General features: G+C 38.1%; 1 protein-coding gene across 1 annotated transcript; it reads left to right on the forward strand.

The window, feature by feature from the left end:
* Positions 1 to 1,365: 1,365 nt before the first annotated feature.
* Positions 1,366 to 5,498, forward strand: LOC134747471 (chitinase-3-like protein 1). The gene is made up of 9 exons (XM_063682093.1): positions 1,366 to 1,444; positions 2,073 to 2,258; positions 2,532 to 2,632; positions 2,995 to 3,126; positions 3,307 to 3,434; positions 3,851 to 3,971; positions 4,289 to 4,474; positions 4,838 to 4,963; positions 5,298 to 5,498. The coding sequence occupies exons 1-9, from the start codon at positions 1,366 to 1,368 to the stop codon at positions 5,496 to 5,498; spliced, it is 1,260 nt and encodes a 419-aa protein (XP_063538163.1).
* The last annotated feature ends 5,453 nt before the right edge of the window (positions 5,499 to 10,951 follow it).

A 10,951-nucleotide genomic window follows, 5' to 3' on the forward strand; every position in this document is an offset into this window, starting at 1 on the left:
ACTCGCACAGCACATGCCTTCTTGCTTCCTCATAGTTTTCACACGTCAACTAAAAATACCTACTTAGTTGCGATTATCTAATACTAGCCTTAGCCCGCTACTTCCTCTGCGCGGAGTTAGTAATTTGGGTAGCTTATTTTTTATCCAATCTGCTCTTTATCGATTTCCCATACAAACTTCCATCCCCCTTTTCACCCCTTAAAGGATGAGTTTTGGGATAAAAACTACCCTATGTCCTTCTCCGGAACTCAAACTATCTCTATACCAAATTTTAACTAAATCGGTTTAGCGGTTTAAGCGTGAAGATGTAACACACAGACAGACAGACTTTCGCATTTATAATAGTACTAGCTTTTGCCCGCGACTTTGTCTGCGTGGACTGAGTAACCGCAGCTAGAGTAAGAATAGCGCCTGGATAAAGTCTAATAGCAATCATTCAATTTGAGCATATGCTTAATTGTTTACACAAAAATCTCAGGCATTTCATTAATTATTTCAATTCCACCCCGCTTTTGACCCTCTTAAGGGATGATTTTCGGGATAAAAACTATCCTGTGTCCTTCTCCGGGACTCAAACTATCTCTATGCCAAATTGACAGACAGAGAGACAAACTTTCGCATTTATAATATTAAGTATGGATAGTATGGATTTTAACTAAATCGGTTCAGCGATTTAAGCGTGAAGAGGTAACACATAGACCGACAGACAGACTTTCGCATTTATAATGGTATATGGATGTACCTAGTTATTTATGCTGTTCCAGTTTCGCGAAACCTAACTTGCATATCGATATCTGAATCACGACTTGCGGTTTTATTTGATTGTTATCTGTTGTTTATCAGTCGGTTTGATATATCTAAAACAGTGAATTATTCAAAAATTTATATCGCGATGGATTTTACGTCCGATTAAGTAATAATCGACCAGCTTTCTCGAATATTTTGTATAATTGATGTAACAAGCTCAGCAGGAGTTTATGTAGTTAAACCAATTTAAGTAGTTACAAGAAAGTTTGACACTATACCTAATAATAAAAGGTTGATTTGCTATAAACTGAGAAAGTCACACATTGGTAATATTTGATTTGAACAAATGAAACGGTACATTTGCTTGTTTCACCTATGATCTGCACGATTATTATAATTATCCTCTGATAATTTTTAGAGGAAACAATTCTTGTAGGTAGAAACCGCATCAATGCCAACATGTAGATTAACTAAAATATATAATACTTAATCGTAATTCGTTTTGAATTGGACCCCTGAATTTTATCAAATATATTATCTTAACGATAACATATATATAAAAGAAATACAGTAGGTAATAAAATTAGTTACGTATTATTTAGCTATATAATACATACAATGAAGTGTTTACTCTTTTTCGGTGTGTTGCTATTGTTTGGCTCGGCTTGGCCTAGCTTGGGAGCATCATCCAGAAGTGGTAAGTAAATGTGAATTATAAATATCAGCCTAGTAAATTATTAGGAGTAGCCCACTGCTGAAAGTATTTCTCCTTCTAGTGATGCTTTAAGTAAATGTAAATTCTAAACATCGGGCTAGTAAATTATGAGGAGAAGCTGACTGCTGAATATTTCTCTCCTTCCAGTAAAGCTTTATCTCAAGAAAAAGAAAAAAGACAAGGATCTGATGATCTAAATCCTGAAACATAGATGGATCTCTTCAAATGTTATGGTGCATCCACACCGCAGTTAACTATTGTAAAGTTACACTGTGTAACGTACGTTCACATTAGATAACTCACCTACCTAGTTACTTACTGTTGCACAGTGTTGCTCCACAATTGCTCCACGATAGTTAACTGCGGTGTGGATGCACCATTATAGGCACGCCTATAGTGATTTGGTTATTTGCTCTCCATCATTCGGGTTTGAATCAGTCAGCTTTACCTTAGCTTAAAGCATCGGGTGGAAGCGAAAAAAAAATCACCCGGATTCGTTGAGTTATTGATGGATTTGAGAAGTAGCTTTCCTCTCGTTTGAGGGAGAAATGAAAAAAGAAACTGGACTAATAAAAATAAGAATGACAGTAGTAGCGGTATAATTTTTCAGAATCAGTTGACGTGGTATTCTGCTACTACGGAGAATGGTCCAACGACAGGCCCGGAGCCGGCCGCTTCGGCGTGAGTGACCTGCCTACGGACCTCTGCACGCACATCGTCTACTCGTTCATTTTGCTTGACGGGCCTACGGGGAACCTGACTTACCCTGTTGAATCCACGTTTGAAGGAAAAACTAGTAAGTTAAACTAATTATCTGTATTCTATGGTATTTACGACGAATTAGCCAACGCAAGGCCCTATGTTCACACAACGCCATTTTCCCGAGACTGCAACGCTACACAGTCGCAATCCGGTATAACATTTATAACTTTATAAGTGTTCCTTTGGCGCCAAAGTTTTTGTTACCGTACTTTGTGCTCTGCATATTCGAGTGACAGAATTTCGGTGTTAGATTTTGTCGGTAAGATTGTTCGTATTGTTATAACGATTTACAAACATTTGTTTTCAGATGCCGTTGCCGATCTCATAGCCTTGAAACAGTCTAATGCCGATTTGAAAATCTTGGCTGCTGTTGGCGGTTGGGTAGAGGGTTCTGATAACTTTTCGCCGGTAATATAATTTATGGAATAATAATTATCTAACTAAATTATCGAGCTTTATCAATGATCTGTTATTTAGTTTTTTTCTCATTGGCAATATAAAGAAAATGTATCAATAATTTAATTACGTTAATATTTGTTTTACAAAAAAGGTTTCACAAAATAGTTTGGCATTTTACGCCATCATTTTATGGTGTTGATAGTTCCACATCACCAAGATCCTGACGAATCGAGAACCTAATTTTCGGTTCGGTTAAAAACGTGAATCATAAGCAATAGATTAATTAATGCTAATGAATATTATCGAAAATAATATTATTACATATCTTTACTGCTTCATTGAAGTATTATTTCATTTATTTCTCTTGTCAGGTGGTCAACGACGACGCTCTTAGGGCGAACTTCGTCAAAAACTTGTACGAGTACATCGACACCCATGGCTTCGATGGCTTGGATTTGGACTGGGAATACCCTTCACAACGAGGAGGATTAGAGTCTGACAAGGTTAGATGTGTTTACGAATGATGTCTTAAAATAATTTAGGTTTGGTTAACTAACCCATAACTAATAATTATCCTATAAGCCCACATATATATTTAGAAACAACAACGGTACCTATGTAGGGTATTTTGAGCCCTCTGTCATTCTAGAAATCCACTAAAAATATTTCTTATCTAATTTCAGGAAAAGTTCGTTTTATTGGTAAAGGAGTTGAGGGAAGCCTTCACTCCGAAAGGATATCTACTGACTTGTGCCGTGCCCGTCACCCAGGAACACATCGACCTTTCCTATGACGTCGTAGCACTCAACGAGTACGTGAGGATACAAAAAATCTTACTTAAGAAACCATATTTGCCAAAAAGTCCACATATAAAAGATAGTGATGACCGGATAGAGTTCCCAAAAACATATGCGGCACGCTAGAAAAAAAAGATAAAAAAGGCCCTCATAGTCAGGACTGTGGAAAAAGTTGAGAAGTATGCAGTAGGTATTTCGCTGATTGGCGGTACCGGGAAACGCACTACGAACCTGCATTAGCTTCTATACCTACGTACTGATGTCACAACGATTTTGCATTAGCAAGTCGGGAAAGAGCCAAAGAGTGATTAGAATAATCCGATATACTTAATATTAATACAAAATTTAATTCATAAGATTAGACTCTACTCCTCAAAACAAAATATCTGAGCAAGTATTTGGACCAGGCTAATAGACATACGTGTTACAGATACCTGGACTTCATAAACCTGATGACATACGATCTTCACGGCACCTGGGATTCGGAGACAGGCGCGAACGCGCCTCTTTTCCCGCAGGAAACAGATGGCCCTGATGTCAATTTGAATGGTGTAAGCAATAGGAATGTTGACAATTTTTTTTAGAACTATTTTCATTTTATAGATAGACACGTAATTATTACAAAAAAATATTTATTTATTTTTATTTATTAGTAATTTTAAATAAAAAATCGAGTTTAATTCGTTTAGTTTGTCGCTCTAAGCTGTCACGTAATCTTGAAGATGACGTCACGATGTGATAAATAAACAAACTGCTCTGCGCATTTCAAAAGCTGTAGTATTTAATGTCTCTTTAAAATATGAGGTTTATAGTGGTGGTGGCACAGTTTGTTGCTGCGAAGCTAACTAAATACATAATATATATACAGAACTACGCTGTCCACGTATGGATCGAGAACGGCGCGTCTCCATCCAAGCTGCTGTTTGGTCTAGCATCCTACGGGAAGACCTTCAACTTGACCAGCCTGGATAACACCGGCACCGGGGCGCCCTTCGACGGGCCAGGTGAAGGTGGCCCTTATACTGATGAAGACGGCGTTTTGGCTTACTATGAGGTGAGTGGTCTTGTACTTCTTACCCTCAAGCTCTGATAATCACCTGGCATCAGCCACTATACCACCTCCTCCCCTGTGACAGCAACCATGGATATGGTTCTATTAAGATATAATAAATAACTATGTAAGTTTCTGTTACTGCATTGACATGAAGCTTTTTTAGCTTATGCTCTTTTTTGAGAGAGGCTAGAATGTTCTATGATGAGTTTTCTACGCCAAAAACCATCTTAAAATCGACCATTAAAAATTCGGCACCTGTAAGTGATATTTCCAAGTGTCACTAAATACAAATATTACTTGCTTGCAACGTAGCTTGATTTTCTCAATGATTGGTTTGGATATTGCACAGACGTTTGTTTTTAGATCTGCGAAGACCAGCAGAACAATCCATCTGCATGGAACATCACTGAGGTGGAGGGCAACTACGTGTATGCCAACAAGGATCACTTGTGGGTCGGCTACGACAATCCTAACACTATCTATGCTAAGGTAAGATTGTGGCAATTTTAGTATGCATTTAAAGGTACCATTTGAAATTCATGTTCATCGTATCATCGCCTTCAACGGTCTATCTAATCTAATATGAAATTTAATGTTTGTCCAAAGGAACATTTTTAATAACTCTGCAGTCTGAAGTCCTTAAATTTTGAGCTTGTTCAGCAAACTATAATACCAGGTCCCGATTCAACCGATCGTAAAAGTACAACGAAAAAATCTAACCACGCTATTTAGTTTAGCTCTGACTTCACACACCGTAGATCTCTTGTGGAGAACAACCTTCTTATTCTGTTATTTATTTCTCATGTTTCTTGTACATTTACAGGCACGCTTCGCCAAGCAAATGGGTCTAGCCGGCATTATGTACTGGGCCGCGGATTTGGACGACTTCAACGGCCTCTGTGGGGACAAATTCCCTCTCATCACAGCGGGCGTCGAGGGATTCAAATCATCGGCTTCTATTGCCAGTGTTGCAACGTTATTATTAATAGTATCTGTATTTAATAGTCTTACTAACTTGTTTTAGATTATTAATAAATTTTTAGGTGTTTTTTAATTCCTAACATTTGCATGCATATAAGGACACCTTTGTACACATATTCTTGCAAATAAATTATTCTATTGTCTTCGATTCTAAATAAAAAGTGCGTTGATTTATTTGATTCAAGAGTAGGTATCTTAACCTTATTTTATAATGATATAATGTGTTAACAACTTCAGATAATGTAGGTACATACTTATAAACTTTTATTAACCTTCGGCGAAACATATTCAATTGAATATTATAAATCAAACAGGATTAGGTTAGGACAGATTGAAATTTTGATTTTCCGATCGTGTATGCCGCCTACACTACGATATCAAATGCACCTAAGTATTGTCCAATAACTGAAAATTTTAACGTGGTAGATATGTGCATATAAACCGTAAAAAACATCACGTAAGTATTGTGCCTTACTGCCATAGTGAAAAGATACAAAAGAGTGTAAGTTTTAATTACGAGACAGTTCAATAAATTAAAAATCCTTTTAAATTATGTTACGAGTCTCAACTCTAATCCAAAATTCTGCTTTAGTTTTATACAAACAATTTATTTAATCGTATTGCTTATAATAACCGGGTCGCATATATAATAATTAATTGCTTATTAAGTAGGTAATAATACAAACAATAAAATTGGTGTTTATTCTTATTTTTATTACACGTCTTTACTAAGTAAATATTCTATACATTGTATAATTATACAGATGTGAATCACAATGAAAAAATCAACGATGGTCAATCAACTGGCCAACAACGTGGGACTCGAACCGTCATCCTTGGATTGCCGGTCCAGTGCGTTACCAATTCCGCCAGCTTGACCAATTTTTTAGAACTGCTTTCATTTTATAGATAGACACGTAATTATTACAAAAAATATATTTGAAAATTAATTTTAAATAAAAAATCGAGTTTAATTAGTTCAGTGTTTATATTTCGCGCCTTAACGCTCCAAGCTGTCACGTGATCTTGATGACGTCACGATGTGATAAATAAAAAAAGTGCTGTCAAACTGTCACCTACCCTAAAAAAATGTTTTTGTGATTTTATTGTACGACTGTCTATGCCAAATTTCAGCTTTCTAGCACTAACGATCACGTAGCAAAGCCTCGGATAGACAGACATACAGACAAACAGACATCACACAGACCGACATGGCGAAACTATAAGGGTTCCTAGTTGACTACGGAACCCCAAGCGATATTAACCCTTATAATGACAATATTCATTCGATTCTAATATAAAGTTGAAGCGGCTTTAGGGCGATTAGAACTTACAAATTGTTGCCAATTTAATTTAAATTTGCTATCACCGTTGCTTCTTGACTCGTGCCTACCAAAGATTAATTGATTTAGATACCTTAGATTTGTAAATCACATTAGGGCGCCGCACAGCACCATCTTCTTCAGCTGTCAAACGCGATGGCACAAATTCTTGAATGGCAAAAAATTTGAACAAATTCCACCACGGTAAATTGCGTACGGTAAATTATCACAATTTAAAATTCATAGTAAAATAATAAAATAAATATAATTGAATGGCTCTTCTTTGCACACCTCAATAGAAGAAAATAATACAGAAAGAAAACAGCAACACCAGTAGAAGCAAACAATAACAGGTCTTATCGATAAAAGTGATTTCTTTCAGACTACCTTTAGAAAACGAAAATTTATAAATTTACACATGTCAGTAATTACGAGTATATACTTACCAGCAGCCAGGCTACCGGCAACGCACAACAATGCGCAAACTACTAAAACCTTCATTGTTAAAGGTTTATAGCGCAAAGGCTACCAATATGGATATCCAAATCCTTATCTATAGAAAATTTGAGATAGCACTTGGGGTTCAGTTGAAAAACTACGCCTTTACGCCTCTTGTAATCTATTGTATTTCGTGTTTAAATAACTGCTGCCTTGGTTGATAATTAAGCATTAAAACGCAAATAATTACAAACGAACCAGTCTATATAAGTCTGCCAATTTTTGCGGGGGAGGGAAACGTCAAATGTATACGTAACGTCAAAATAGTCATGTCAGATAAACGTCAGTCCATACATTGTGTATGACCATTGGCCGACCTCCAAACTAGTGCGCGACTCGTGGCGCGAAGTCGCGAACGCGAGTGTGGAGTCGATTTCGCAGATCTGTGACGCCCACTCCACACTCGTGTTCGTGGCTTCGCACATCAATCAAATGATGGTTTAAATATATTGAATTTTTACTCTTATTTTTACCTAATTGTTCTATGGACTTTTGTCTGAATTAGTGATTTTATTTATTTATTTTTATTTAATACAAAAGGTAATCACGGTCTATATCCCGGTCAATATGTGTAGTAAAACAGGAGGAATTCCCAAAGCAATAAAGAATGCTGTAGGTTCAATTTATGCTGAGAAAGTCTTCGTAGAGTTCGACGATAAAAGTACCTAACAACCTCGGCATTAATGAGTGCCTTTCATGCCTTTTGGTTAACAATCTACTATTACTGAATGTTAATCATTCTGTTTTCTAACTGCTTATCGGCGTATCATTTGTCTTGCTAGGTGGTCAATGACGACGCTCTGAGGGCAAACTTCGTCAAAAACTTGTACGAGTACATTAACACCAAAGGCTTCGATGGTTGTGATGTGGACTGAGAGTACCCTTCCCAAAGAGGAGGCCTGGAGACAGATAAGGTTAGATGTATGTTCTAGTTCAAAACGTAAGTTTCACATAAAAATTACATTGTTTAAATTGTGTAATGTACGGAACCCTTGGAACGCGAGTCCGACTCGCACTTGGCCGGTTTTACCTTTAGTTCATATTTAACGTTGGGACTACTTTTCGCTGACTAAATTGCATTAGGCAGGTTTTGTCTATGTTATCCTTTAAGTTGTTAGTATCTGACTATTTAATAATGTTTTTGACGGTATTATTGACCTCATTTTCGTGATCACTATTTGTGTCTAATTCCATAAATATGCCTGTCATCAGCGAACAGTATCATTATTATTATTTTTTTATTATTTTTATTCATTACATTTCACAGCATAACAGTGATCCAAAGCACTGTGAAACCAATAGACATTTCATACACATAGTACACAAATCAAAATTAACATATAACAGAAGAAGGCCGTTCATTCCTCGTCTCGCAGAACCTCAAGCATTCATAACACACGTCCAACCATCCAACCATCATGGAATGATGGATTGATTTGGTAATGCCATTTATATAGAGAAGATCAACAATGGACCAAGAACACTGCCTTGCGGTACTCCATATCTAATTTTTCGGCGTTCCAACGTATATGTTATCTCCCCTCTAGATTTCATACATATCTGGACAAATTCGGTATATTGTTCTCTATTTTCTAAATGTGATTTTAGGAGTTCTAAAACGCGATAACTCGGATCCTTAAAGATTTACTTATGCGGGATAAATAAGAAGTGGAGAAGGCAAGAAACAGAATGCGTGTAACCTATTCCCATGTTCTTTGCCACCTGTGTGGCTGTATCTACCTACCGTCGATAATTCTAAAAATTTGAAAAAAGTCCACCACGGTAAATTGCGTACGGTAAATTATCACAATTTAAAATTCATAGTAAAATAAATATAAATTTACATTTATATAGACTGGTTCGTTTGTAATTATTTGCGTTTTAATGCTTATTTATCAACCAAGGCAGCAGTTGTTTAAACACGAAATACAATAGATTACAAGAGTTTATATAAAGGCGTAGTTTTTCAACTGAACCCCAAGTGCTATCTCAAATTTTCTATAGATAAGGATTTGGATATCCATATTGGTAGCCTTTGCCCTATAAACCTTTAACAATGAAGGTTTTAGTAGTTTGCGCATTGTTGTGCGTTGCCGGTAGCCTGGCTGCTGGTAAGTATATACTCGTAATTACTGACATGTGTAAATTTATAAATTTTCGTTTTCTAAAGGTAGTCTGAAAGAGATCACTTTTATCGATAAGACCTGTTATTGTTTGCTTCTACTGGTGTTGCTGTTTTCTTTCTGTATTATTTTCTTCTATTGAGGTGTGCAAAGAAGAGCCATTCAAATCATGACCATAGTGCATCTCATAACAATCACAACAAGCCCCAAAACAGCTGGCATACATCGTTACATTACGGAGTTCCGTTAATCATTTTGTGATCTAAATAATCAATTCACTTTACCCCAAGCACACGCCCAAATTTATGTACATACATCCTCCGCTACGCTCCTTTGGAAATTCCCCATAATCACTACAAATATTGACCAAATTTTAAGAGATTGACTGCACGATTGATTCATCGCGAAACCTTGTCTCTACCTTAGAGCCACCAGCCCTGCGAATCGCTGTTTACCTCCGCCTAGGCTTAAAGGTATACGAGCCACACGGCCGTAGTCGATGCACTCCCCATCACATCAGGATGCGGCATTTTGTGGGTTTCCGTGTATCGTGATATCCTGGGGTCCGGACACACCTATGATATCCGCCCAATGATGAGGGGATGGTATCACAACTCGGGTATCCTCGTCTTCGTCGTCGTCATCCGTTCAGCTTCAGCACTACAAGAAAATGTGTCACTGTACCCTACCTACAAATAATAATTTGAGTTGGTGATCATAATTAATCTGGCGCGAAATGCAGGCTAAGTTGGAGGTATCGAATAATACCATCAGTGAACTGCTGCGTTCTGAATTAGCGTTAATACGTATTAGTGCTAGTTCGGAAAGTAGGTCAGAGATAACTCTAACAAAGCCGTGTGTCACGTTGCGCGGAATGCGTCCATCGGCGGTTTCGAGTCCGCGAATGCTGATGCGTCGTCGATTGCTGAGCATGCGATCGCAGACCCGCGCCCCGCCGCCCGCCCGTCTACGTCACCGGGGACGCGCACGTCACGTGAGGGTACGTTGACCCCACAACATTCCTACGCCGCTACTGCCGCTAAGCTGCCTGCTGTGTCCAAGTCTAAGCAGCGGCCGACGAAAGGGGTGCAGAGCCTTCGTGAACCTGTTCACAAGGATCGATCATAGCCGACTCTAAAAGAGTTGGGATGCCACAAAGATGGTTTCAAAAAGGTGGAGAAGAGAAAGAAGCCAGCCCATCAGAATCAGTGCACCGACTTGACCCAACCATTTGCTGCGTCCTGCAACACCAACGACGCTGCTGTTTGTGTCCCGATTACACTACTATACGAAGGTCGAGGAGATCGTAAAGTATGTATGAGTCCAGTCCGGATTCATCCTGAGGGTGGTGAAGTTGGCGAGATTCCAACTGTGTGAATTTTAATTCTTTTGTGGTGAGCGTTCCGGCTGAACATCTAGCGACCTTCACCAAAGAGGAGTTCTGGCCGAAGAGTGTCAAGTACCGGCGGTACCGCGGCCGGCTCCCTGACACTGCGGGGTTGCGAACTGCATCGCAGCCATAATTGTATGGTTTTAGTTTTTAGTTTCAAGAT

Source organism: Cydia strobilella, chromosome 14 (genome assembly GCF_947568885.1).
Source record: "Cydia strobilella chromosome 14, ilCydStro3.1, whole genome shotgun sequence".
Taxonomy (NCBI): Eukaryota; Metazoa; Arthropoda; class Insecta; order Lepidoptera; family Tortricidae; genus Cydia; species Cydia strobilella.

What these genes read in the sequence shown, in the direction of transcription:
- LOC134747471 (XM_063682093.1), top strand. Translation starts at nt 1,366, where the DNA reads ATGAAGTGTTTACTCTTTTTCGGTGTGTTGCTATTGTTTGGCTCGGCT. An exon ending in GGGAGCATCATCCAGAAGTG is followed by an intron (nt 1,445 to 2,072) that starts GTAAGTAAATGT and finishes ATAATTTTTCAG; the next exon opens with AATCAGTTGACGTGGTATTC. An exon ending in CACGTTTGAAGGAAAAACTA is followed by an intron (nt 2,259 to 2,531) that starts GTAAGTTAAACT and finishes ATTTGTTTTCAG; the next exon opens with ATGCCGTTGCCGATCTCATA.